Source organism: Prionailurus viverrinus, chromosome E1, assembly GCF_022837055.1.
Source record: "Prionailurus viverrinus isolate Anna chromosome E1, UM_Priviv_1.0, whole genome shotgun sequence".
Lineage (NCBI taxonomy): Eukaryota > Metazoa > Chordata > Mammalia > Carnivora > Felidae > Prionailurus > Prionailurus viverrinus.
In genome coordinates this window covers 2,057,549-2,084,076 of record NC_062574.1, presented here as the reverse complement: position 1 = coordinate 2,084,076, position 26,528 = coordinate 2,057,549, and the positions used below count along the sequence as shown (strand labels likewise).

At 60.6% G+C, this 26,528-nt stretch overlaps 4 protein-coding genes across 7 annotated transcripts; 1 reads left to right on the top strand and 3 right to left on the bottom strand.

The window, feature by feature from the left end:
• Nucleotides 1–3,457: 3,457 nt before the first annotated feature.
• On the top strand, nucleotides 3,458–5,871 carry SLC16A11 (solute carrier family 16 member 11). 2 transcript variants are annotated; one of them, XM_047832749.1, is made up of 5 exons: nucleotides 3,458–3,612; nucleotides 3,870–4,077; nucleotides 4,404–4,547; nucleotides 4,713–5,480; nucleotides 5,591–5,871. In XM_047832749.1, exons 2-5 carry the CDS (start codon nucleotides 3,876–3,878, stop codon nucleotides 5,824–5,826), a joined length of 1,350 nt encoding a protein of 449 aa, XP_047688705.1. In that variant the 5' UTR covers nucleotides 3,458–3,612; nucleotides 3,870–3,875; the 3' UTR covers nucleotides 5,827–5,871. The 2 variants fall into 2 exon arrangements, with proteins under 2 accessions (XP_047688705.1, XP_047688704.1); XM_047832748.1 differs by lacking the exon at nucleotides 3,458–3,612 and having other exon boundaries at nucleotides 3,645–4,077.
• A 543-nt stretch (nucleotides 5,872–6,414) lies between these two features.
• Nucleotides 6,415–10,955, bottom strand: SLC16A13 (solute carrier family 16 member 13). The gene is made up of 4 exons (XM_047832750.1): nucleotides 9,344–10,955; nucleotides 9,051–9,194; nucleotides 7,699–8,436; nucleotides 6,415–7,025 (listed from the first exon to the last, which is right to left on the bottom strand). The coding sequence occupies exons 1-4, from the start codon at nucleotides 9,540–9,542 to the stop codon at nucleotides 6,826–6,828; spliced, it is 1,281 nt and encodes a 426-aa protein (XP_047688706.1). The 5' UTR covers nucleotides 9,543–10,955; the 3' UTR covers nucleotides 6,415–6,825.
• A 1,616-nt stretch (nucleotides 10,956–12,571) lies between these two features.
• On the bottom strand, nucleotides 12,572–18,630 carry BCL6B (BCL6B transcription repressor). The gene is made up of 9 exons (XM_047832747.1): nucleotides 18,200–18,630; nucleotides 17,461–17,651; nucleotides 17,037–17,258; nucleotides 16,603–16,935; nucleotides 16,221–16,345; nucleotides 15,494–15,658; nucleotides 15,277–15,407; nucleotides 15,039–15,176; nucleotides 12,572–14,655 (listed from the first exon to the last, which is right to left on the bottom strand). The coding sequence occupies exons 2-9, from the start codon at nucleotides 17,637–17,639 to the stop codon at nucleotides 14,539–14,541; spliced, it is 1,410 nt and encodes a 469-aa protein (XP_047688703.1). The 5' UTR covers nucleotides 17,640–17,651; nucleotides 18,200–18,630; the 3' UTR covers nucleotides 12,572–14,538.
• A 5,190-nt stretch (nucleotides 18,631–23,820) lies between these two features.
• CE1H17orf49 (chromosome E1 C17orf49 homolog) lies at nucleotides 23,821–26,453 on the bottom strand. 3 transcript variants are annotated; one of them, XM_047831954.1, is made up of 6 exons: nucleotides 26,301–26,453; nucleotides 26,010–26,104; nucleotides 25,468–25,569; nucleotides 24,652–24,842; nucleotides 24,340–24,444; nucleotides 23,821–24,085 (listed from the first exon to the last, which is right to left on the bottom strand). In XM_047831954.1, the coding sequence occupies exons 1-6, from the start codon at nucleotides 26,319–26,321 to the stop codon at nucleotides 24,021–24,023; spliced, it is 579 nt and encodes a 192-aa protein (XP_047687910.1). In that variant the 5' UTR covers nucleotides 26,322–26,453; the 3' UTR covers nucleotides 23,821–24,020. The 3 variants fall into 3 exon arrangements, with proteins under 3 accessions (XP_047687910.1, XP_047687911.1, XP_047687912.1); XM_047831955.1 differs by having other exon boundaries at nucleotides 23,821–24,081; nucleotides 26,301–26,452; XM_047831956.1 differs by lacking the exon at nucleotides 25,468–25,569.
• Between the last annotated feature and the right edge of the window lie 75 nt (nucleotides 26,454–26,528).

Sequence of the window (26,528 nt, the reverse complement as noted above, 5' to 3'; positions counted from 1 at the left end):
CCACAAGCCGCTCCCTTTGCCTGGAGTGTCCCCGCCCACGGCAACCATCTGGCAAACTCCTACTCATCCTTCAAGACCCAGCTTCAAGGGCTCCTCTTCTGTGAAGCCTTCCCAGCAGACCTGAGCGAATGAATGAGTCAGCTCCTCCCATGCACCGCTCGGTGGGGTCTGTGTCCCTCTCCCTGTGTCGAGCTCTCTGTATCTCGCCTTTGCCCTAATTTGACTGTGGGGGCTCGGAAGGGAGAGACGGCAACATTCGACCGAGCAGGGGCCCTGTGGGGTCCAGCCGGGGTCCCCCAGAGCAACAGAGACCAACATTCTCGAGGTCCTGTCCTCATAGGTGTAGACACACAGAGGCTCATTTAATCCCCTCCCAACGCTACCACGTAGCCACTATCATTACCCCCATTTTAGAGATGGGGAAACTGAGGCACGGGGAAGCTGCGTAACTTGCTCACCATCATACGGTTAATAAGCGGCTGAGCTGAGAAAGTCCAGCTTGGAGTCCGTTCTCCCAACCTCCGACGCTGTGTTGGCTCCATAAGCAGAAGCTGTAAAGTGATGGTCATTTTGGCTAAAAATATAGGGAGCGTGAGAGAGAAAATGACCGTGCCCTTTCACCACCAATCAGCCCAGTCCCAGGCCCTGGGATGCCCTCTAGGTTCACAGGTGGCCCGTAAAGGTGCTTAGGGTCACTTTGTACAACCGCCAGACCCAGGGGCGCCGGCCTCCTCTTTGAGCGCTGCGTGTTTACTCCACCACGGAGAGCGGACAGTGCGAGCTTTGTTTCAGAGGGGGTACAGCTTGCGGCAGAGTCCTCAGCAGCAGGCTTGGGAAGTGGGGGTCTGCCGGCTCCGCCTTTCAGGTGCCTCTCACAACAGCAGCCCTGGCTGGAGGGAAACCGGTGAGACCACTTTCCTAGGGTCCACGGGGCAAGACCACTTTCCTGGGGTGCACAGGGTAAGACCACTTTCCTGGGGTGCACGGGGTAACACCACTTTCCTGGGGTGCATGGGGCAGGACCACTTTCCTAGGGTGCATGGGGAAAGACCACTTTTCTGGGGTGCACGGGGCAGGACCACTTTCCTAGGGTGCATGGGGTAAGACCGCTTTCCTGGGGTGCACGGGGTAAGACCACTTTCCTGGGGTGCACGGGGCAGGACCACTTTCCTGGGGTGCACGGGGTAAGACCACTTTCCTAGGGTGCACGGGGTAACACCACTTTCCTAGGGTGCACGGGGTAAGACCACTTTCCTGGGGTGCACGGGGTAAGACCACTTTCCTGGGGTGCACGGGGTAAGACCACTTTCCTGGGATGCACGGGGCAGGACCACTTTCCTAGGGTGCACGGGGTAAGACCACTTTCCTGGGGTGCATGGGGTAAGACCACTTTCCTGGGGTGCACGGGGCAGGACCACTTTCCTAGGGTGCACGGGGTAAGACCACTTTCCTAGGGTGCACGGGGTAAGACCACTTTCCTAGGGTGCACGGGGTAAGACCACTTTCCTGGGGTGCACGGGGTAAGACCACTTTCCTGGGGTGCACGGGGTAAGACCACTTTCCTGGGGTGCACGGGGTAAGACCACTTTCCTGGGGTGCACGGGGCAGGACCACTTTCCTGGGGTGCACGGGGCAGGACTGTAAACCTTCAGGGGCTCCTGCTCCCCATCCAGGACATTTCAAGGAGTGGGCATCGCACATGCAAAAATTCACAAGCGAGAAAAAGCCAGGCATGTCCTCAGAGCAGGTGAGGCACTGATGGCTGTAAGTGCAGAGGAGAGAGGGGAGAGGGGGAGTCTACTTTCGACTGTTAAAGGGCTAATCCCCAAAGTAGAGAAATGTTGTTTTCCTTCAATTTGCAGACACTCTCTCAACAATTAGGGAATACTGCCCCCACGTGGCTTTCGGGTGATGCCTGCTCCAAACTGGAGACTGCCACATTTTCTATGATATTGCGCAATGATTAAACCAAAGAACACATCTCTTGATTCACTTTTTTTTTTTTTTTAACGTTTATTCACTTTTGAGAGACAGAGACAGAGCATGAGCAGGGAAGGGGCAGAGACGGAGACACAGAATCCGAAGCAGGCTCCAGGCTCCGAGCTGTCAGCACAGTGCCCGACGCGGGGCTGCAGCTCAGGAACTGTTGAGATCATGACCTGAGCCGAAGTCTCCGCTTAGCTGACTGAGCCCCCCAGGCGCCCCACAGATCTCTTGATTCAAATACCTGAAGTAAAGCAACGGTAACCTTAATCCTGGTGTAAAAAGTATACTTTTAAATAAAGTTCCCCCACGAAATCAGTACCTGGGTCCAATTCTCAGATTTCTTACTTTGTTTTTAAAATTCGAGGGGCGCCTGGGTGGCTCAGTCGGTTGAGCATCCGACTTCGGCTCAGGTCATGATCTCGCGGTCCGTGAGTTCGAGCCCTGAGTGGGGCTCTGTGCTGACGGCTCAGAGCCTGGAGCCTGTTTCAGATTCTGTGTCTCCCTCTCTCTGACCCCCCCCCCCCCCCGTTCATGCTCTGTCTCTGTCTCAAAAATAAATAAATGTTAAAAAAAATTTTTTTTTAATTCGAATCTGAATCTTCCACGAGTCTGATCCCAAGGATCCTTTCTCTTCCCAGTGACGCTTATCTTAGAATCACGAACTCCATGGCCCTGCAGAAGCTCTGCCATTTCCAGGCTAGTCAGCCATCACACTGTCCCCAGGCCCTTCCCTCCACTGTGGTATCCTATTACAATCCTAGGCCTGTTCTCCATTCACCGTCTGCAGTTGGACAGATCCAACCAAATTCAAGTATTTCCACCATCTTTTAGCTGGGTTGCTTTGATGCAAGGCACCTAGCCTCTCCAAGTTTCGGTAGCTTCATCTGTAAATTGGGCACAACACCTTCACGGGTTTACTGGGAGCGTGTACAGGTGACATGGGTGGAGGGCATCTGGCTCATCACAGCGTCTCCTAGTAAAGGAATCTTCTTCCTCCCCCTGGGTCCTTGAGGGCCCGTTACTGCTGAGCAAGAAATGAGCACTCAGTGGAGGTCAGTGATTTGATATCCAAGAATTGCCTGGCCCTCCAGCAATGTTCCCTGAGAGCAAAAGTACTCAGCACCCCTGGCCTTGGGGGTCACGCCTATTTCCACGTGTTGCCTTACAGACCTTGGGTTTGCCCTAGATTGCAATCCACGGGTCTCCTCCAGGAGAAGCAGGTGGCAGGTGCGTGGACTTGAGCCGGGCGGGGCCGCGTTCATTCTTCCCGCCCCCCTCCCTGGTGGGGAGGTAGAGGTGTGTGTGTGTGTGTGTGTGTGTGTGTGTGTGTGTAGGCGTGTGTATATAATTCAATCCCCGTGGGACTCAGCGTCTGGCCTCACCGGCGGCTAGGCCATTGGCTGACAGTCAGCTCCCCCGCCCTCCTTACACCCCCCCCCCCCCCCCCCCGCGTCCCAGGTGGCTCAGGCCCCGGTGGCCAGCTCTGTTTACCGAGAGAGCCGGTCCAGGTGGGGTTCCATCTTGGCGCTCGCTCCCCTCCGGGGCCCCGCCCGCCCAGGAAGCAGGCAGAAAACCTGGCCGGGGTGTCCTTGCCTTTCCCCTTCCCTCACCGCCCCGAGGGGCCGGGTAAGGTGGGAGGGGTGGGCGTGGGAGGGGGAGCCCCAGGCCTGGGGGATCCGGCTGTCACCCCGTCCCGGGAGCCCGCGCGGACCGGGGAGTGGGGGGGGGGGCGGTTATCCCTAGGCCTGACTCCGGCTCCCTCCGCCCCGCCCTATCGTGCTCAGGGGGCCGTGCCCACCCTGGCCAGCAGCCAGAACCTGCATCTCGGGGATGCCCAGGTCTCCTAGAGGAGGCGCCGACGCTGTGTGTCCCCCCTTCCCCAGACGGCGATGACCCCCAAGCCTGCCGGACCCCCGGACGGGGGCTGGGGCTGGGTGGTGGCCGCCGCAGCCTTCGCGGTGAATGGGCTCTCCTACGGGCTGTTACGCTCGCTGGGCCTCGCCCTCCCTGACCTCGCGGAGCACTTTGACCGAAGCACTCAGGACACTGCGTGGGTCAGCGCCCTGGCCCTGGCGGTGCAGCAGGCAGCCAGTGAGGGGCACCCCCAGGTGGGAGGCGGGGACCGGGGTGGAGTGGCGGAGAGTGTGTGCGGTGGCGGAGGACCCACCTGCTCACCAGACAGCCCTTGAGAAAGGGCGACCGGTGGGGACGGGGGGGGGGGGGGGGGGGGGGGGGGAACGAATTCTAGAAAAGAGAGGGTCCCGTCTTGAGGTCAAGGGCAGGAGCTATTAGGCGGGGGGGGGGGGGGGGGGGGCGGGCAGAGAGACGCTTTAGGCCTGGCAAGCCGCCAAAGAGGAGTGCTGGATAGAGTTTGGGGGTCCAGAGGCGTGTCTTCCGTTGACTCCGCCCCTTTCCAGGCCCAGTGGGCAGCGCCCTGAGCACCCGCTGGGGGGCGCGCCCCGTGGTGATGGTTGGGGGCGTCCTCACCTCGCTGGGCTTCGTCTTCTCCGCTTTCGCCCGCAGTCTGCTGCACCTCTACCTTGGCCTGGGCGTCCTTGCTGGTGAGGGGAGAGGGACACCCGGGTCCTTAAGGGGTGAGGTGGAGGTGGGCGCTTCCTGGGGGCTGGAGGCCAAAGGGGCGGGGCCTCCTGCGAGGATCCGGGCTGGGATTGCCGGCGCAGAGCATCCCGGGTCCCTGTTGTCACCCCCGTCCTGTCCGTTCGCAGGCTCCGGCTGGGCCCTGGTGTTCGCCCCTGCCCTGGGAACCCTGTCCCGTTACTTCTCCCGCCGTCGAGTCTTGGCCGTGGGGTTGGCGCTCACGGGCAACGGGGCCTCCTCGCTGCTCCTGGCGCCCACCCTGCAGCTCCTCCTTGACACCTTCGGCTGGCGGGGCGCCCTGCTCGTCCTCGGCGCCATCACCCTCCACCTCGCCCCCTGTGGCGCCCTGCTGCGACCCCTGGTGCTCCCTGGCGACCCCCCCGCGCCACCCCGCGGGCCCTTAGCTGCCCTCGGCCTGGGTCTCTTCGCGCGCCGGGCCTTCTCAGTTTTTGCTCTGGGCACAGCCCTGGTTGGGGGCGGCTACTTCGTCCCCTACGTGCACTTGGCCCCCCACGCTTTAGACCGGGGCCTGGGCGGGTATGGGGCAGCGCTGGTGGTGGCCGTGGCTGCGGTGGGGGACGCGGGCGCGCGGCTGATCAGCGGCTGGCTGGCGGACCAGGGCTGGGTGCCCCTCTCGCGGCTTCTGCTGGTGTTCGGGGCTCTGACCGGGCTGGGGGTGCTGGCCGTGGGACTGGTGCCCTTGGCGGGGAGCCAGGAGGGCTGCCGGGGGGGCCTGCTGGCCGCGGCTGGGGCCTACGGGCTGAGCGCCGGAAGCTACGCCCCCCTGGTTTTCGGTGTGCTCCCGGGGCTAGTGGGCGTCGGAGATGTCGTACAGGCCACAGGGCTGGTGATGATGCTGATGAGTCTGGGGGGGCTTCTGGGCCCTCCCCTGTCAGGTAAGGGCCCGAGCCAGCAGATCTGCTCCCAACCATCCTCTGTTCCCCCCTTACCGCCTCCCCCCACCCCTGGGTCCCAGGCCTCTAAATTCCTTTCCCCTTCCTTGCAGGCTTCCTAAGGGACGAGACTGGGGACTTCACCGCCTCCTTCCTCGCCTGCGGCTCTTTCATTCTCTCCGGCAGCTTCATCTACATGGGGCTGCCGGGGGCGCTGCCCTCCTGCCCACCGGCCTCCCCCTCCCGGCAGGCCACCCCTCCTCCCGAGAGGGGGGAGCTGCTCCCGGTTCTTCCGGTCGCCCTGCTCTCCTCGGGAGGCCCTCGATCCACTCTGGACACTACGTGTTGACCGTTTTGTTTGGGCCACTCCCCCAATAAAGAATTTCTATCCGGTTTCCTGCAAGCTCCAGCTGTTAGCCAATCTAGGGCGCTGCAAACATTCTGCTGAAGATATTTAAGAAGGCTGACTCAAACGAACGGGGTCCCACTGAACTCTGGGGTGTTTTTCCCTCCGTCCAGCTGGTCCACCTGTCTTTGCCCAAGCCGTTGCCATTGTAACAGGGAGTCTCTGAAAAGCTGTTCCTTAGTTTCTGTGCGTTCGGGGTGGGGAGCTCATGAGGGACCTAACAGCCCCCTCCAGACCTCCCGGCTGAGTCTTTCCTGTGTTTCTGGCTCCTTTGGCCTGTGGGAAATGCTAGACCCAGACCTTAGCTCTTTAAGCTTCTGGTGCCCCTCCCAGACTCCCCCCACCCTGTGTCCTCACTGCTGTCTTCGTTTCTTTTCTGAGTCACGGGGGGAGCCTGGGAAAGAGGAGGTCAGTGGACAAGGCAGAGGAACCGTGGCCCAGAGAGCAGAGTCCAGGGTTCATATGGATACTTCCCCTCCCCGCTTCCTAGCCACGAACCCATTCAGCCAACCCAAGCACATGCGCCCCAGCTCTTTGTGAGGTTCTCATTATTATCCAGTTTCCTTCTTTAGGTTTATCTCAGAAGGGCTTCCCTCTCTCCCAAACATCGGTCTTCAGAGAAGAAAGCTGGAAGGGCAGCAAAGTAGAAATCTCGTGTAAGGCACGTGAAGATCTTGGCTTTGGGTGTTCACGGCTGATTCACAGCACAGGGGAGCAGGCTGAGCTCCGGGATCCTCCAGGAAAGGTCGTGGGAGCAAGGAAGAGCTACGAGTCCTCAACGAGACAAGAAAGGTTGGCACAGGCAACACACTGCCCCGGGGGGAGGCGGGCCAAGAGGCCTCGTTCTTGGGCACTGCGGTTCTGTGGGCACCAGGATGGGACAGAAGGCCCTGAGAGCTTGCGCCCTCTGGCTTTCTGGGTCTGACAGTCCCTTTGCAGAGTTCAGTCCTCCTGCAGCCCTTCCTTGGTGAGAGAGACCTTGGTATCCACTGCATCCGTCTTGGGGTCCTGGGGCTTGGAGGCAGAGGCCGAGAAGCAGAAGACGTGAGGCAGCGTGATGAGAATCCCGCTCCCCACGAGAAGGAAGGCCCCGGCCACCACAAAAGAAGCTGTGTAGTTGCCTGTCGTATCTCGGAGGTAGCCTAGATCCAAGAGAGAAAAAGAACACACATGGGTGACCCGTTTCCCAAGACCGGTGGAGGGAAAAGAGAATCCTGAACGCGTCATCTCGGAAGAATCAGGACTCACAAGGCAGGACTGGATGAGCTCCAGAACTCTGGGACCCCGAGGTTTCTAAAGCTAACGTCCACCCCCTTCCTGCCTTTGGAAAGGGCCTCCAAACGAGCCGGCAGAGACCTGGGTGTCCACATCGAGCCAGGCACACCTATGCCTTTCTTTCAAGCAACAGCGGCCCTTCTTTCGCACTCTGAGTTAATAGTTAGGAGAAATTTAAGGGTCTGAAGGTTTTGGCATCTGGGGCATGGAGAACTTTGACCCGGCGGCTCAGTCACCTGGGCTGGGGCCCAGTAGGCCAGGGGAACGGGCAGACGCTGGTGGGCTATGTCTGGCCAGGTCCAGCCAGGTCCTCTGAAAACCCAAGCTGCAGACACCCTGCCAAGGGCTCCTCATAGCCCCCCTCAATCCACCCACAGTCCCCGATTTCGTGGCGCCACGGACCCACTCCGGGGCTACTCTGACGGACCCGTGTTCCGTGCCATCCCGGAGGGCAGTAGTCACAGACACTGGAATTTAAATAGTCCCCCCCCCTCGCAATACATGCAGCCCTGACCCCCCCGGAAGCCCAGCCCCCCTTACCTGACAGAGGGGCCCCCAGCAGCCCCCCGATGCTCTCTACCATCTGCACCAGTCCCAGGCCACAGTATATCCTTCCAGTGCCCACCAGTTCAGGCAACACGGAGAAGGCCACGGGGGTCAGGGCCCCTGATGTGAAGCCATAGGCCACGGCCAGAACCATCAGGGCCGTGGGAGTCCGAGCCACGGGGAACAGGGCCAGTGACACCCCGGTCAGGGTGGTCCAAAGCATTAGGAGTCGAGCCACAGGTCCTGGGGCGGTGTCCCCCAGCCACCCAGAAGCCACGCGTCCCACGAGGTCAGACACAGCCACCACCGAGAGGAGGAAGGCGGCAGACAGAGGCTCCCAGTCCAGGTCCTGGAGATGGGCCATCAAGTGCACGTAGGGGATGAAGTAGCCAGTGTTGATCAGGGTGAGGGCCACAGTGTAACGAAGGAAGGGGCCGTGGCGGAGGAGGGAAGAGAGTTGGGCCCCAGGGCCGCCCACAGCAGGGTCCTCCGTCAGGGAGAGTGGGCGGAGGAGTGCCCCGCAGGCCACCAGGTGGAGGGAGAGGGCAGACACCAGCAACAGTGCCCCCCGCCAGGCGTAGCGGCTGACCAGCCACTGGAAAAGTGGGGCAAAGGCAAAGGAGGAGAGACCCACGCCGGTCAGTGCCAGCCCCGTGGCCAGGGATCGCCTCCGAGAGAAGTAACGGGACAGGCAAGCCAGGGTCGGAGTGAAGGTCAAGGCCCAGCCAGAGCCTGTCAGAAAGGAACAAATAGGGGTTGGGGGGCTCTTAGGGGGCTCGGGGCACCCAGTAATCCCACCACTGGCCCAGGATGTAGCACAGGCTGGGTTACAGCCCCTAGCATCATTACCCTGCATTTTATTCAATCTCCCAGCCTTGGGCTCGGCGTCTTGCAGATGGGGTGATACACCTCAGGGGATTGCAGAGGCTTAGAAATACCGTTTGCGGGGTAGTGGCTCAGAACTTTGCAGTTGGGCTTGGGCTATATATCACTTCTGGCTACGGTGAGCTCCAGCTGCCAAGTTACATAAGCTTCCGAAGCCTTTCTTGGTCTGTATGCAAATTGGACAAGGAGATCTATTTCACAGCCACCGAAGCTGGCGCAAGTGTGGGGTGATTCTTACACTCCAGCCCCGGGCTTGCATTTGCTGGATCCGTCATCTTTGAATTTCTCAATATCCCCCAAGCCGCGCTTTATCAAGTTAGTCATCCCTCTTCAACCTTCCCTTGCGGGCACAGGTGCTAGCAGAAACTTTCTCTGAGCCTCCCCGAGCCGCTGGGAAGGGGCAGGAAGCAGGTGAAAGCCCAGAGGCCCTTTCCCTCTCCTGCCCTAGTCCTGGGCCTCACCTGACAGCAGCCCAATGCTCAGGTATAGGTGGGTCACGGAGGTAGCAAAGGAGGCGAGCAGCATCCCCGACGCAGCCAAGATGCCCCCAGCCATCACCACGGGCCTGGGCCCGTACTTCGTGCTCAGGGCGCTGCCCACGGGGCCTGAGAAAGAGGAAGAGGTTCTGCGAGATCTCCGGCGTCCTTCCCAGCCCCGCCCTGCCTCTCTGGCGCCCCCTTCACCCCCCCCCCCCAACCCCCTATCCCTTCCGAGGGAGGGTCGCCTGCACGCCGGACCCGGGCGCGGCACTCACTCCCGAACTGCTGCACGGCGATCCCTATGGAGGCGATCCAGGAGACCCGCGCCGCCTGCTCTTGAAACGCCGCCACTAACTCCACGAAGAAGACGCCGAAAGAACGGAGCACCCCGAACACCAGCGCCGACTGGAAGAAGGCGGACAGCACCACCATCCACCCCCAGCCCCCGTCGGGGGGCTCGGCCCTGCGCGCCATCGGGGAGGGGACGCGGCTGCAGCCAGGGCGCGCCGCCCGGGCGGGAGCAGGGCGCGGGGACGCTCCACCTCCGCCCCGCGAGCCGCCCAGCCTGCGGAGGGCAGGCTGCTAAAGAGGAAGGCACCGACGAGGGCTTTTAAGCGGCTGGGAGGCTGCTTGAGGCGCCTGCGCCTCTCCCCTAGGGGGGCGACCTAGGTGGGGAGGGCGGGCGAGCGGCGCCCGGGGGCGTGGCTCCGCGGGCAGCGCGCGGCGGGTCGAGGCCGGGGCGGGACGGGCCCGCGCGGGGGCCCGACGTTCAGCGGAGGAGCCGCGAGGCGGCCCCGGGTGCGGGCCCAGCCCTGCGGCGCGCCAGCCCCCGTGTGGGTTATCGCTCTTGTCACTGGAAGTGTCAGCTACGCGGCCACCGCGGCCGGCACCCCCGGGCACGGCTCGCTGGTGGGGACGCGCGACTCCGGGCCACGGGGGGTGGGGCCAGAAGGGCGGGGCGGGGCTTAGAGCCGCGTCCCGGACCCGGACAGCGAGTGGGGCGCATGCGTAAAGAGGGGACCCGAGGCGGCCTACCGGGTGGGCCCCACGGGGACTCGGGGATGTGCGGGGAGGCCGTTGCGTCTCCCGCCCACTTTTATCCGTGCGGTTTCCGCACCAAGACCCTCCCGTTGGCAGTTTCGTGCGGGAAGGTGGTGGGTGAACTGGTTCGGGAGAGGAAGACACCCACTTGCTCAACGAGGGGCCTTGCTGCAAGGCCAGGTCGCCCGGTGGGCGCAGGGGTTCTGAGATGAGAGTGTCAGACGAAGACACCTGCCCGAGCGCCCGAGGACGCTAGAAGCTACATGCCTGGATCCCGGAGGTCTCCGAGGCCCCGGAAGAGACCAGGGGAAGGACAGGCTGTTGGACTGCGGGCGTTCATTTCTGCAGTGGGGACTCAGTTCCTGTTGCTTCTGTTTTCACCAGCAGGAAACCCACAGGTCACAGAGACCAAAAATAACTGGGAAGAGGAAGGGCGGCTGTGAGCTCACCCGGGGCCCCACAAACATCACCTACACCCCTTCCTCGGTGGGGCTGGAACCTTGTCTTTCGCCCTCTGGTAACAACAACTTCTACGCAGTATTTGATCTCCCGATGGGGTTGACTAAAGAGCCAAGTTCTGACCACCGGAGCAGTCAGCCCCCCCTACCCAACCAGTACCCAGTGGGTCCACCTAAGACAGCACCGAGGGCTTGGCTTCCTGTTTCTTCATTATAATTCATGCTCCCCAAGACCCTGACCTGACAAATGGGGTTCAAGGGCTCATACCCAGACAAATGGGGGTGGGGAGGGGGGAGGCTGCCTGGGTGGCTCAGTGGGTAGGGCATCCGATTCTTGATCTCTGCTCAGATCTTGATCTCAGGGTCGTAAGTTCGAGGTCTGCATTGGGTTCCACGCTGGGTGTGATGCCTACTTAAAAAAAAAAAAAAAAAAAAAAAAGAGCCTTGGGTGGCTCACTTGGTTAAGCGTCCGACTCTTGGTTTCAGCTCAGGTCATGATCTCACAGTTCGTGGGTTCGAGCCCTGCATCTGCTTGGGATTCTCTCCCTCTCTCTCTACCCCTCCCCTGCTCTGTCTCTCTCAAAAGAAAGAAAAGCAAGCAAGCAAGCAGGGGCGCCTGGGTGGCTCAGTTGGTTGAGCTTCAGACTTGAGCTCAGGTCACGATCTCGCAGTTCACGAGTTTGAGCCCCACATTGGGCTCACTGCTGTCGGCCTGTTAGCGCAGAGCCTGCTTAGGGATCCTCTGTCCCCCTCTCTCTGCCCCTTCCCACTTGTGCTTTCCCAAAACTATTTTTCTTAAGAAAAGCATTTTGAGCCTTATAATTTTATGTGTGGCTAATAAAAATAATCATACCCCCCAAGATTTTGTTAAGTGGAATCAAAACTTCGGCTGGTGGGAGAGGCCAAGACGTAGAAATTGATGCGGCTGTATAACATAGCGCAGGGGCATAATCTTTCGGAGCAAATCGAGGCTCCAATCTTGGCTTCATCACATACTGTCTAAGCCGCTGAGCCTCGCAGGTGGCTTTCCTAACTGTAAACTGGGGATGAGATTAGTACCTACTTTTTCGGGTTGTCAGGGGAATTGAATTAGAAAATCTACGTATGCGCTAAAGTAAAATGCTTAGTTTAGGACCTGACAGGCAGCAGGGGATAAGTAATATTAGCTGGTCTCATTTTCAACAGGACAGAAGCTATAGTGGGAGGAGGAAGAGAGGTTTTAGTTTGGGTTCTTTGTTTCATTACTTTACTTAAAAAAAAAAAAAATCTAATCTAGATCATGAGTTTTCAGATTGAGAACTACAACCACAAACTGTAAATATCAGAAGGAACTGCAGACCATGTTAATGGACTTCTTTCACAGATGAGGAATTTAAATCCAAAAGGGAGGTAACCTAGCAGAATCAGTGGCCCTCTGCCTACGGGCAGAGCGGAGCCGGGCACCCAGGCCACGCATAGGGTGGGGAAGAAGCAAGAACTGGGCAGTGGATGCATTCCAAGGCACCATCGCTGGGGGAGGGCTGGCGCTCTCACATGGGCTCCAACCGCATACATGGCCTTGTCACTGCCACCTGCATCCTGTATGGCCCTCATGGGACCCAAGTCCTATCCATTTTCCTTGGTGGCGGTGGTGGTGGTAGGCAGGGGGTGTCCCAAGCATTAGGACCCCAGCGCAGATGCATATTCCCCTCCCCCCCGCCTCTCGGCATTATTCGTGGCTTCCAGGTTTCTCGTGGCTGCCCCCACACCTCGACCAGGAAGTGACTTCAGAACGGCAGGATGCAGGTGGCTCCGGAGAAACTTCATGAGGTCACTGGTTCTCACACAATGAGCCGGAAGGCAAGGGCAGGGAAAGGGAGAACAAGGGCCATTCTAAGGGTCTGATGTGATGGGGGCAGTGGAATGGTCACAAAATCCAAGATGGAGTCCAGCAGGGAAGAACCTTCTTTCCCTGGCTGCACCCTGCTCCCAGATCCTCCCAGGCAAGAACCTTGGACACAGCAGGCAGCACAGAGAGGCTTCTTTATTCCAACATTCTGATCTTGCAGGATCTAACATTTCCACCCCTGGGCGCTCTCCACCTGCCCAACCAGTTGACTTAAAAAAAAAAAAAAAAAAAAAAAAAAATCATGGTTCCTTCTCCTATCTCTCTTCTGCTCTCAACTCTGTGGCGGGGAGTTAGAGGGAAAGATCAAGAAAAGTTGCTTTCTCACCTGGCCTCAAGCAGAAGCGATTAGTACTTGACCTATCTTGAGCCAGCTCCACGCCACACCCTGCAATCGAAGAGCTCCCAAGGAGGGGAAGGACTGTAAATCAAGGCCCTAGGGTATCATCTCACATTCCAGACATCCCATCCAGTTAAGAGGCAACTCCATTCCCAACTTTCCACCTGCTTGGCCTGCACCGGAGACTGCCCCTCAACCAACCTACCAATCTCTCAGTCCTCCCCAGATATTCGGTCAGTTGGAAGGTCCATCAGTCAATTAATCTTTTAAATCTCTAATCCCAACAGCAATCCCAATCATAATCCCAAACTCTAGCAAATCCAGAATGGAACTCAGCCCCATTTCTCTCCCTGTGGAAGGTCCTGCTGCCTTCGCTGGTTTCAGACAGGAACACAGTGGCAGGAAGGCCAGGTCACAGACCTGGCTTCTCGAAAGTAACAAAGTTACTAAGCACCTGTGACTTCTCAAGGCAAAGATGTTTCTGGAATCTGAACACTTGCCACAAATGCCCAAAAGCTCACCAAAGGGAGAAGGGGTTTGTCTCCTGTAGACAGAATCCCAAGGAACATTCAAATCCAGACACATCTACAGTAAAGGACTGGTCGTGACTCAGCTGTTAGTCAAGATAAAGAGTTTCATAATTCCCCCGCAGGTCATACCATTCTTAGAGGCTGGGCAGAACCCAAAAAGCTTGCATCATCTCTGATAAGGAATTTCAGATCTCTCCCTCATGGAGGGATCAACTCAGTGCTAAGCACAAGCCCCAGTGGGAAGATTCTGGGCTCAAATACAGCCCAGTTCATGCCAGACAGACAGAGTGCAGCCAAACCCAGGTGGCCAGACTCTTGGGAAGGTTAGGGCCATAAGAGAAAGCCTCTCCAATCATTCCCCCTAGCTCCAACACCGACAAAGCCCCCACATCCACAGCCCCCAGGAAACACTTCCTACTTCCCCGTCAGGCTCACCATAAAGCTTCCTCGAAGTCTTGAAAACAGAGAAAAAAGTCTATAGCCAGTTCCAGCCTGCTAGAGAACCTACATTATCCAGAATACCGGAGAGGGTTCCTGACCCAACGCCACAAACTCACACGTGCCCAGTGCTGCCCTAGAAAATTAAGGTTCCAGACCTACAATCGGGAGAGACAGGACACACAGAAACCCTTCCTCCATTTTGCACACACCAACAAGCAAACAGATTGAAGAAATGAAAGGATTCCGAAGATAAAAGTTAATGACAATAATAAACATAAAACACTCAAGCCTAAGGACGCGGCCAAGTGCTAATCTCTGCCAGCAGAGCGGTGACCTCGCATACTGTGCTTCAGGTCACTTTGGATCACACTTGTGGAAGAGGGAGGTGGGAAATGCAATCGAATGGAGGCCCCGGTGCCACCCACGGGCCTCAATAAATTATATTTACAGACAAACCAAACGGAGAGGGGGCCGCGGGTGTGGAGGACTGTTCCCTCAGGGAATCCAGGCCTCCAGTCTCTCCCCTCCCTCAGCTCCCAGCTTGCTGTCTCCTCAAGGACAATTTCGATTGTGGGGAAGAGGTTTTGACCAGCAAAACAGGCAGATCAAGCCACGACCTGCCATCCCTGTTCCCCCCGCCCCCCCCCCCATGAGAATTTAAGGCGGTGGCTGTTTCTGATACCAGAGGGGCCTCGCACACCACCCCTCTCCTCATGCCCAAGGCCGACAGGGAGGCCGGCTTCCAGGAGGCGAGTGGGGTCGGGGCGGCGCTCAGCTAGGGCCCCCCCAGAATGTGGTAGTGCACTTTAGTGTTGGTGGCAGCCCCGTGCTTCTGGCGCAGATGCAGCCGAAGTTGACTCTTGTGCCGGAAATGCAGGCCGCAGGGGTCGCACTGTGGAGGGGGGGGGGGGGACAGCCGGGTCAGCGCCCACCCCCTTCTACCAGCACCTTTTAGGCGGGGCAACCGTCCGGCTCCCCGCGGAAGACCAGCTCTTCGGTCCTCGCGTCTTCCCAGATCCTCCGCGGAGGCCGAGGAGGCGGGCCCCGCCCTCAGCTCCCCCCCAGCTCCTCTTGGGGGCGCGGGGTGGGGGACGGACGGCGCCCAGTCCGGGGGCCTGACTCGGGTGCCTGAGCCTCCCCGGCCCCGCCCCTTGATCTCTCAGGACTCCGCCCACTTCCAGGTGCTCCCCTCGGGGCCCCGCCCCTAGGTAAACGCGAGGCCCCGCTCCTGCTTCGGGCGAGGCCGGGGCGGGGCGGGGCGGGGCGGGTACTCACGTGGTAAGGCTTCTCCCCGGTGTGGATGCGAACGTGGCTCTTGAGGGTCTGTAGGTGGCGGAAGCGAGTGCCGCAGGTGGGGCAGGGATAGGGCTTCTCCCCGGTGTGGATGAGCACGTGCGCGCGCAGGTGCGCTACCTGGGAGGGGAGGGGGACCTCAGACCGCGCCGGCCGGAGGGACCCTCCCCGCGGCCCCGCCCCGCGCTCCGGCCAGTTGGCCTCGGAGCCGGCTGGGTACCTGCACGAAGCGCGAGCCGCACGTCTCACACTTGTACGGCTTCTCTCCGGAGTGGATGCGGCTGTGCGTTTTCAGGTTGGCCGGCCGGTTGAAGCGGGCCCCGCAGATGGAACAGTGGTAGGGCTTCTCCCCTGGAGGCAGGGAGGAAGGGAGGTCGGGGACTCGGCCCTAGGACACCTGCGGGCACGAAGCCCGGAGGGGCCCTCTCCTCCCCTACCTGTGTGCACCGTGCGGTGACTGGCCAGGTTGCCTTTGTAGCGGAAGGCGGACCGGCACAGCTGACACTTGTAAGGTTTGTCCTCATCCCCAGGAGCCAAGGGGTCCAGCCCCGACGAGCACCCGGCCACAGCCTCGCAGTTCTGGCAGCTGAAAAATTCACTTCCTGGGAGGGGAGGTGGGTCATGACAACAATACCAGTGAAGCCTCAAACCACATTGGTAAAGTGGGTTTTCTCTTTCCCAATTTACTGTAAAGGCTTCTGGGGCTCGTCTGACTTACTCAAGGTCACATGGTTAATGAGAGGACAAGCCAAGATCTGACTTCATGTCTGTCTGACTCCAGAATACTCTGCTAATCTCTTCGGTAGAGGCGGTGGTACGGGGAGGCCCCAGTTACTAGCCCCTGTTGGTCCCCTCTTGCACCACGATGGTTGACAGCTTGCCAGAGGCAGGCCCTGCCGAGCTCTGGGCCCACCGTTCCTCCCCGAGGGGAACAGGCCAGAACTTCGCCGCTCACTGGAAGCTTTAAAGAGCACTGATACCTGGTGCCCTCTTCCAGGCATTCTGATCTTCGGGGATGTGACCCGGGCAATGGGATTGTTAAAAGCTCCGCACGTGACTCTACGTTGCAGTAATTGGAAAGGGCCTTTCCTTTTGGCCCAAACTTGGCCTTGAGCAGACCCAGGAGAAAAGCCAAGAAGGAAGTAACCGAAAGGGCTCTTGTACCTGGTGGGGGACAAGCCGGCCCAGAGTGTGAGCCAGGGGTCTCTTGAGCCGGGGCTGTGAGGAGATGGCGGGTATGGACTGGAGCCCCACACTTGAACTGTCCCGTGACAGCAGTTGGAGACAGCCTAGGCAGATGGCAAGCCCAGAGAAAAGGGTTAGGAGAGCTTCTACTGAGGGGGGGGGGAGGGGTTCTACCCTGGAGGACTTGGAGCCAAAGGCCTGCCCCCTGGAGGTGAGCCAATACTGGCCAATGAGCCACGCCCCTTGTGCTGCCGAAGCCCCACCCCTCCTTCTCCGCTCCTGACCACCCAGGCCCGCCTGATGGCTCCGTCCCCTAGCTGAGGCTAGCCTCTACCAATTCTTGAGGTTCCAGTTTCTGTACCTGCTCTGGGGACCAGGAATGGGTCCTTCTTCACTGCCACTGCTGCTGGAAGCCTCATCTCCACTGGGGAGCCCGGCTTGGGGGCAAAGTTGACCGGAACTCCTCTCCCCCGCCAGGCTCCCCGCTTGGGAGGCCTGAGAGTTTAACACGATGAACTTGTATTTTTTCCAGTTGCAGGCCTTGGGGTCTGGGCTACCTTGACTGCAGCTGCGAGATTCAGTAGGTGGGTCCGGGTGTCCTTCGGAGCGCCTGGGACTGCCCGGGGGAGGGGCCATCGGCGGCGTGGGGGGTTCTGCCTCCAAAGGCCGCAGAGAGATGCCCAGAGGTTCATAGCTGGGAACAGTGCGATGGATCTTAGTGCCATTTCCAAATCTCGGCCTCTGCCCTTGACACCCGGGATGCCACCTCACCCCACGGAGCTGGGGCTCCCTCACCTGGCCTGGATGAAGCGGTGGCATGCCTGGACCACATGTTCCATCTGCAAGTAGGTGGCGGCCGCAAGGACCGCGGGCGCAGTGGCGGGAGAGAGGCGGAGGCGTGAGGTGTACATGAAGTCCAGAAGGGGAGCGAAGCCTCCGGCTTCGGGGCCCCCGGGCAGGGAGAGCACGTCCACCCCCACTCCTGCGCGGCCTCGGAAAATTGAATAGAAGAAGCCGCTGGACAGAGGGCAGATAGGCTATGTTAGCGCCTGGGGGCCCCTGGGAGACACGCGCCACGTCCTCCCCACTGTCGCCCCAATCCCGGGGTGCTCAGCCTCCTGCTTCCGGAAGGCTAGGCTTCGGATCCCCTTCCGAAGGCCTCATGGCTCCGCCCCTTTCCCATTTGGCCCCGCCCCATCCCCTGAGTCACCCGTCCAACCTGCAGGCGATAAGAACCGCCTTGTGGGCGCGGAGGGGTTGCCCGCCAACCAGCAGCGTGACGTCAGTGAGGATCCCGCGCAGGCGCAGCTCATTCAGGTTGCCGAGCACGTCGGAGGAGTGGCGCGTGAACTCGCGGACGTAGCCCAGCGCCCCCTCCGGGGTGGCGGTGGAGCCCATCGCGACGCAGGCCTGCGGGTGCAGAGCAAGGAGCTCAGGGACCCGGGCCGACTTCAGACGCCTGCCCTCCTCGCTTCGCCCCTTCTGCTGACGCGCAGCTTGTGCCGAGCCCCTAGGCCGGCTCGCGCAGCCTGGCTCGAGCCGTCTAGTTGTTTCTGGCCTCAGCTCACCGGCGCTCGCTGCCCCCCCCAACCCCCCCCGAGACTCCACAGTGCCTGCAGCGAGCTGGAGGTTCCCGACCGCGCCGTCGATGGCCCGCGTGGGGAATCCGGCCGCAGCGCCCTTGGTCCCCACTGCTCGTGCCCGTCCAGCACCCCGCTCCCCTCTGCTTCGCCGCGCGCCTGGCTCTCGGGTGTCCCACCTGCCTGGAGACCCTAGACGGCCCGCGGTCCACACCTCTCCAAATCCCAGTCGAAGCTCCCTTTCCGAAGCACTGAATTCCCACTACTATCTGGTCCCCGACCCCTAGCGCAGCCCGAGTACTGGGCCTCAGTCTTCCTACCATCCAGAACCCTTCGCGGGGACCCCGGAGTCTGGGTCCCTCAGTCTGTCGTTCTTACCCCCGTCCTGCAGGGGCTGCGGCTTCTCTTCTCAGGGGGGCGGGGTCCCTCTCCCCTCCTGGACTCGGCGCCTTTATCTGGCCGGGATGGCGGGGGCGGGGGTGGAGGTGGGGTGAACGCCTGGGTCTGTATCCTTCCTTCCTCCCTTGCTCTCCAGATGGCGAGCCCGGGGCGGGGTCTCCGGCTTGAGGGCGGGACCTCAGAAACCCTGGGTGGTCGTAACGTCAGGGGTCTTGGGCCACTGAAAGTGGAACCGGGGATGGGACGGTGGAATTGGGGAGGGGGTTGGGGAATCTCGAGATCGGAAACATGGGCGACCCGGGTCGTCGAGGGGCCTGGGGCAGCGAAAATTGGTGTGCTGGCTTTTGGAAGGGGGTGCCTGTTCCCGGAGAGTGAATACAGGGAAACTCCCCCCTTCCAACGTAAGGTATCCAGGAGATAAAGGGGCGCCCAACAAGGCACCAGGTGTGGGGAGGCGATGGTGGACTCGCGTGGGGTCTCAAGACAGCGGGAGGTCGTCGTGTGAATGACAGGCTCCTCTAGCGGTGCCTGCAAGAAGGGGGGCTCTGATAGGGCGGGTTAGGGAGGGGACGGATATGATTTCTAGTTCGTTTCCTTCCATTGTCCTGCGACCGGACGGCTCCGCCAGCTGCTTCCCCTCGAGGAGGTGGGGAAAGCCCCGGGTGGGGGCCCAGAGACGCTCAGGAGACCTGGGCGTCCGGATTCTCGCTCCCAACTCTCTCCTGAATCCTTTTAGGGATCCAGAGAGACAGACTCCCGCCCAAAGCCCTCTCGCCCTCCCCCAATCCCAGCTCACTAGGGCCTCGGGCACCCGCCCGTCGGCTACGCTCGGAGGCTGGCGGGACGCCGGGGTCCAGCGCGGCAAGTAGGCAAAACCCGGCAATGTTTGACTCCTTCCACGAGGGGGCGGACGAGCACTAGCCTCGCCTCGCCGTCTCCACCCGGCTGGGGTCCACTCGGACCGGGGCGCAGGATCCACTCGGTCTGAGCGGCTGAAACCTTCGTCCTCCCCTTTGCGCTGGTTAATTTTGTCCCTCTGTCTCCTAGGAGGGGACTGGGGTTGGGCGGAGGGAGGGAGAGTTAGGTGACAGCGGGGACTTTCCTCCGAGGCCGGGGTTAGAAATCCGCGGGCTCTGGGTCTGAGCCCTGGGTGCTCAGGGTTTTCTTTTCTAATTAGCTAGACCCTATCAATCTGCCTGTAGGTGTGAATTTTTAGTGAACATTAATATGAAATTTGGGTGCGGTGGACGGAGAAAGGAAAGCAGGGAGGGAGGGTCTCAGGGTAACAGGAGGGAGAGAGGGAAGGAGGAGCCGATAACCCTAAATTTAGGTCCCCGCATCTGGGAGATAGGCACGGGTCACACCCTCATATTTTGTTTGGGGGGGACGTTGGGGGCGGCAATGTTTATTTGGCGGGGGCGGGGGAGGCAGAGCTGAGGCCAGCTGCAAAGCAGGACTTGCATTTGTGTTCAGGACAGTCTACAGGTGCCCAGGGACATCTACCCGTTATCCATGGAGCTGCCTATCCGGGCCTGGGGTCCTCCTCTTCAGATCTGAGGGTGTCTTTATTTGGGTGCAGGAAAGAGCAGCTGAGAAATTGAGAATCCAGGACCACTAGGGATGGGGTGGGGGTCGGGGTGGCCTTTGTCTGTGAGGGTTACTTCGGTCTCTGCTCAATTTGGAGTTGGGAGGTCGCCTGGGGGTTCCCTTGGGGATCAGGCTGGAGTCGATTTTGCGTTATCTGGTCAGTTGGTGGAGAGTGCACGTTTATGACCGGGTATTGAGTTCATTTGACTGTTTTGGGCACTGGCGGCTGAATTCAGGCCCCGAGGGCCAATGGTAAGTTTGACGGAGCTGAGTCTGAAGCTACATTCGTTTGGGGGGATCCTGACACCCGTAATTTGGAGATTGTCAGCTTGGAACATGAGGACAAACCGCTAGATGGTCTTCAGGGGGTGGGTGAGGGTTTTGCTTTGGGGATTCATAGTCATCGGTGTATATGGACCATCTGATTTCAAGTAGAGCAGTCGTGCTGACTTTGGGGTACAGTCTGTGTGGGGAAGCCGTACGCGTTTCGAGGCTCAGGTTAGATTTGGGGGGCGTGAAATTTAACTTCGAGGGCTTTTTGTTAGCCTGAGGCAGGACATAATAGGGACCTGGGAGCAAGTTTGAAGGCCTTCCGCTACCAGGGGTCACTGAGGGGAAGCAAAGCTAATTTATATATATCTGAATGTTGTGGAAACTTACTTTGAGGGGAACAGTCCACTGTTTACATAGATAGCCATGAAGGTTTTTCCAGGGGGAGAAACAAGGTGAGGGCCCAGGGTGAGAGACTAAAGTTTTGGGGTGTCCTTATTTGGGGGTGTTTTTTTTTTCGCCACTCTTTGGGTGCGTTTGATGAAGTGGAGGGATGGGTCTCAAGGGGAGATTGATCTGAAGGTTCACTTAATTTGGAGCATGATGCTGATGTGGGATGTCCTTTGCTCATAGCTCCCTCTCACCCTGGATTCTAGAAATCTCTTTTTCTGGTGGACCCCCAATTACGCCCAGGATGTGAAGGGAGAGATTTGGAAAGGTAGTGGGTGGGGTATCTCCTCTTATTTCTATGTGGCCTGGATAGATCTGAGGGAGAAACGGTGGTTTCAGACTCGGAACCCCAATTTCTTAAGGGAGCACACCTCACTTTCCGGGAAGGTGGGGGGACATGGGGTGTCCCGTGGTAAAGTGGACGTCCCGGGCTTGGGCAGTGCTGTTAGAACTTTGGCAAGGAGAGGTGGGGGGGGGGGGATACGAGGAGGTGATTCTTGTACCCAGAGTTTCCAGGATAAGAGCCCCAAACGGGAAGCAGACAGAGCACTGGGAATGTGGGTGAGGTGGGGAGGGGGGGAGGGGTGCCCCACGGCAGCAGGGGCGAGGGGGTGACTCAGGCCAGCTCTGCACGCCTGGGTCCCTGCTCTCCTCGGCTCTCCTCCCCTCTCTCCCTCCCACCGCCCACCCCCCCAACCCAAGGAAAAAAACCTGCCTGTGCAACAGCAATGGCAGATTCCAATCCTCCAGACTTTCCTTAAACCACCGCGGAGACCAGCCAGGGGGGAGGGGAGGGGAGGATCGGGCTTTCCTGCTTCCCTGAGACTGGGGCTATGAGCTTGACCTCCTGGCCCCTAGCCCTTCGAGGAGTGCCCCCCGGTCTGGAAGCCAGGTTTCCTGGACCCTAGCCCCCGAGCGGGGGGGCCTGGAGAGCCGGGGAGGAGGAAGGAGGGAGTGACTTCCAAAATTGGCATCGGGACAGAGCAGGGCTGGCGGGAGGCAGGTGAAAGACGGAATTTTCCTGAAAAAACGGGGGTATCTGAGGACCCCAAAATTGGGGTGCTGGTCCAGGACCGTCCTGCCAACATCCTAGATTTTTTTGGGATTTTTTGGGGCCCCCGGGACCCCTCTAGATGGGGTGAGGAATGTAGTGTTGGGGGAATCTGACTGGGGCATTGCAGCTGCCTCTCCCGCCGAGTTGGAGACGGATGGGCTGGGACGGGTTTGGGGGGGTGTCCCCAATTCTGACTGGGAATGGAGGAACCCCCTTCTGAGCTCTCTTGTGGGGGTCCCCCCTCCCTAGGGCACTCCCCACTCCCTGAGCCAGCCGAGAGGAAGGAGGCCAGCGATGCGACTGGGGCGGCTCCTTTCTCCTGCACCCCAAATGTGAGGGATGCACCCCAAATTTTGCTCCCTTCAAAATAGGGGACCAGGATCTCAGGGGAGAGTAGCTGAGGTAAGTGGGGAGGAAAGTGTCCCCTGTTTTCAGGAGAGACGTGGCGGTTGGGGGGGAGGTTTGGAGGTGCGTGTTGGGGTGGGGTTGGGCTTTGTCAGTCCTGGAAGTGGGGGGACGATTGGAGAGGCTTTCTCTTGTGCCCCTCGAGTGCAGTCCGCCAGGTGGAAACCGAAGGCTGAGTCCCGAAGGCCCCCCAACATCCCCGGCCGTCAGCATGGTGTTTGATTTCTGTTTCACCCCCACAAAGGCTCTGCCGAGAATTGGGAGCTGGGGGCAGCTGCTCAGTTTGGGGGGCTATGGAGGGTGGGGTGAGGACCAGGAGGCCCTGGCAGGATTTGGTAGAGGACAGACAGGGGTCTCAAGGGAGGGGGTCTGGCACCCCCCGGGGCCCCAGCAGACTGCTTACACCCACCATCTTAGATCTTTTTGATTGCTAAGAGTTTTGGGGGGTGTGTCGGCAGGGGGGTGGTGGTAAAGGGTGGAATGGGACGAAGGAAGACTTTAGGGTTTCAGAGGATGTTATTTTGATTTGTGGAAGGCCTCTGGGCCCCTAGATTGTGCTTCCTGTGGGGTGCTTCTAAAAATCAAGTCCTGGACAGGAGGAAGAGGCTGAGGGAAGGCCTAGGGTGGGGGTGGGGACAGGCATGTGTGTCTCAGCTTAAACGTGGCTTTCTGGGGTGGGCCCGCCTTCCTGGGCCTGCTGGATGGGCTGATGGGGGTGGTCGCAGGGGGCAGGGCGGGGGTCCCGGGGGGCAGCGGGGAGCTGGAGCAGTGCTGGGGGTTGAGTACCTGGCCCCCAGGTCCAGGCAGCCCTCTTCCTGGGCCCTGCTGCTCCCCTTTTCCCCCTGGCCTCCATTTCCTGCCTTGGACCTCCATCTTGTGGCAGGCCCAGGGCCCAGGGCGACTTCCGGCCCCCCTCTCCCGACCATGTTCCGGCCCCACCACCTCTGGACTGCCAACTCCCAACCCTGCTGTCCTTGGCCTTCTGTCTCTCCTTGCTTTCTCTTGGGTTCTGACCCAGGGAGGGGAGGAACGGACACAGGAAGCCTCGGGGCCCTGCCCTCGCCGAGTCGGCAGGCAGTGTGTTGGCCCCCACGGTCATTCCCCGCTTCCTCTGCCCCTGACCCCACCCTAGGGATCCCCTGAGCAGAGCTCCTGCAGAGGGAAGATGGCTCCAGTCTTATCACCACTGCGAGCTCACCCCCTAGGCCCCCGTCGGCGCCCGGCCCCCGTTTCTTATTCTCCCCAACCCCTCTTGGGGCCATGTTTGCCTTGTGAACCTTGTCTATGTCCCTGCTCTGGGTGCCGGGGTCTTCACAGCCCCGTCCCGTGCTCTCAACCCACCCCAGTCCTGCCCCCGCCCCAGCAGCACACTGTGGTTTGTACGGCACTGTGGCCACGTCCAAACCACACTGTGGTGTTAGAGCGAGGGTGGGGGAGGCACCGCTGAGGCTTGGCCCGGGGAGGCCACCCCGGAGAAGCGACACGGAAAACATCTGGGCCTTCTTGTGAGGTGTTGTGGGGGGGTGGGGGATCAAAGCACTGGAAATACGCCCCTCTGAGATCCCCAGGGCAGCCTCAGGAATACTGACCGCCAGAGACCCTGGGAGCTCGGTTCTGCCTTCGGAGAGCAAAGTGGAGTCTTTGTTGCCCACGCCCAGCTCCCCTGGCTCTAGCAGCACAGAAATATTGGCACTGGGAAGAGAGTCTGCCAATATTGGCTGTGCTGCTCTAGGCAGGGTGGTGAGAACTTCCAGAAGGGGCTGAGCCCCGTGGGGCTGAGGGGAGAGGCACCCGCCCGTGGCGCTCCAATGATGTTAGGCTGCAGGCACGGAGCTGAGAGGAGAATCTTTATTGTTTTCGGTATAAAAACATCCGTCCGATGGAGGTCAAAGGGGCTGGGGGTAGACGCTCATACGGGAACAGCAGAGTGCGCGGCCCCAGCAGCCTCGTGGGCCGTGCTCTGCGGGCCCGCTCAGAGTCCCAGGCGATCCACAGGTCCAGGGTGAACAGTGAGAGGGGTCAGAGGTGGAAGGCTCAGCGAGAGAGCAGAGGAGGGTCAGCAGAGGTCACGAGAAGGCCAGAATCCAGGGTCAGGCTGTCTGGAACAGGAAGCAAGATGGGCCGAGACGGGGTGAGCCCCAAGTATGCCTCCAAGGCGACTCCTACCCCCCCCCACACCACCCGGCTCTTTGCTGAGCCCGTCTCCCGCAGCGTGGACTGGAGGACCTTCTCTTCCAGAACCTCTGTACGAGGGGGCAGGGGGCTCCTGTGGGGACCCTCCCCTACCATCCGAGTGAGCACTTCCCCTCCGCCCCCAGCCCCGTAGCTGGTGTGGGAGGAAGAGGACGCCTACCCTGGTCGAAGTTGAGTTTCTTGGCCGGAGGGGTTTCTCCTAGCCCTTCAATGTCCACCAGGTCACTATTGGCGTCCGAGTCGTTCAGAGCGCTGAGTGTCACATCTGGGGGTGGGGGGAGGGTGGAGGTGGGGACATCAACTGGGTTCTAGGTCCTCTGACTGCCCCCCAGCTTCCCAGAGCTTCGGGCTCCCCCTCCCTCTGCCCTCTCAGCCACTCTCTGGGAACCCTGACGGGGAGAGGAAGGGACATTTGTCCTTCCCTGGCCCAAGCCCGATTCTCCCACTGAACCTTCAGCCCCACAGCCCTCACCGGCCTTCTGTTTCTTTACGGGGGGGGGCCCGGCCTCAGGGACACTGGAGCTGCTTGGTGGAGGGGCGGCTGGAGGAGGCGACAAGACACCAGATGGCACCTTCTTGGGCCCTTTCTTGGGTGACTCGGCCGGAAGAGGGATGCCAGAGTCTTCGTACACCTTACGCTTCACGGTGGCCTTTATCTGGGCCCTGAAGAGAAGACAGAGCAGGTTAGGGAGGGAGTCCTGGGGAGACTGAAGGAAGAAGGGAGGGGAGGGAAGGGGTAATGGGCCATTCTGAAGGAACACTGGGAGCCCCTCCATAAGAATCTGGTTAGGGCCCCGGCCCTTTGGTAGGGTTCTCGTTTTCCTGAGGCTTTGCACGCGCTTAGGGCGGCTGGAATCTGAAGAGTGGACTCCCTGAGCTGAGTGGCGGAAAGGCCCGCGTCCTAATTCTCTTCGGGGCGGAAGGCTCCCAGGTGAACCTTGGCGACTGACCGACAGGTAGAGGGGGACTTATTAGCGGATCCTGATCAACTCGTTCGGAATCACAACGTCCCCTCCAAGGAGCCGCGCAAACAACCAGAGAAGTTCCGGTTGTTGGGGATCTCGGGCGGCCCCCGCCCCGAGATTAAATTCTTGGGAGGTCCTGTTACCCCGGCGGTTCAGTTAACTTCTGACCAAACTCTTCGCGGAGGTGCTAACACAGCCGGCAGCGAGGTAGGAGGGCTGTCGAGCTGGAAGGGAGTTCTCGGGAAGGTGGACCTCGGGCTGGCTCGGGTGCGGTGGAAGACAGTGCCCACCCCTCCCCTCCTCTGCCGGCCACCCTCCCTCACACTGTCCGTTCCTTGATGACACAGCTGATGTGATTAAGATCGTCCCCAAACCGCTTCACAGCAGCCCTCAGCATCTCTATCTCCGTCTCCGTCCACTTGGCGCTGTCAGAGGGGAAAGGGGGAACAGCGAAAGTGGGAAGGGGGGTGCGCAGCCAGCCCCCAAGCCTCCCCCGCAGGCCCTGGGGCCCCTTCCGTGGATCCCTAAAGAGGGCTTTCTTAAAAAATAAACAAATAAAAGCTCTTAACGCCCCGTGGGAATCCTGAGGACCCCCAAGCCTCTCCCCCAGGCACGTGAAGCGGCGGCTGTAAGCAGCCGGCGCAGACCCATCCGACCCGCGGGGGTCTCAGGGACAGAACCCCGCGCGCGGTGCGCAGGGGACCCCCCCGGCTCTGCGGCCGCCGGCTCGCGGCAGGGGTTCCGGGTCTGGAGCCTCCAGTCTGCGCTGCTACCTGTCATTCCCTCATCCGACAGTCTTTATTCACACCGGCGAGCTGCCACCTGTCCCGGCCCCACGGAGTCCGCGCGCCCCGCGCTCACGTACCCCGCGGGGGAAGAGTCGGCCACGGGATGCAGCTGCATCGTCAGCTCCCCGAGCTTCGTGAAGGCGGCGCCCGCCGCGGAGAAGATCTCCCCGACCTGGGGGCGGGGCAGCGTCACGGGGGGCCGGCGCACCCCCCCCCCCCCAGCGCCCGCCCGCCCGGAGCCCCTGGCCCCACCCCGGCCCGGCTCCCGCCCGCCCCCCGCCTCGGGCGGAAGAGTCGGCACCAACGGGGGAGGGGAGGGCCGCCCTCCCGTGGCCGCCAGGGAGCGCTGTCCGCGAGCGAGGGCGAACCTTCGTGGACGCTGACGTCATGGTCCCGCGCGCCTCCTCACGGAGACGCCGCCGCCGCCGCCGCCGCCGCCGCCTGGCCGGGACCACGGAGCCGGGCGACCGAGGCGCTCGGGCCCCCGCGCAGGAAGTCCCGCCCCCTCCGCCACCGCCGATTGGCTCCCGCTCGGCCGCTCCCCCCACTCGCCAGCAGCCGAGGCTCGGGCGGTCCCGGGCGAGCCGAGGGCCGAC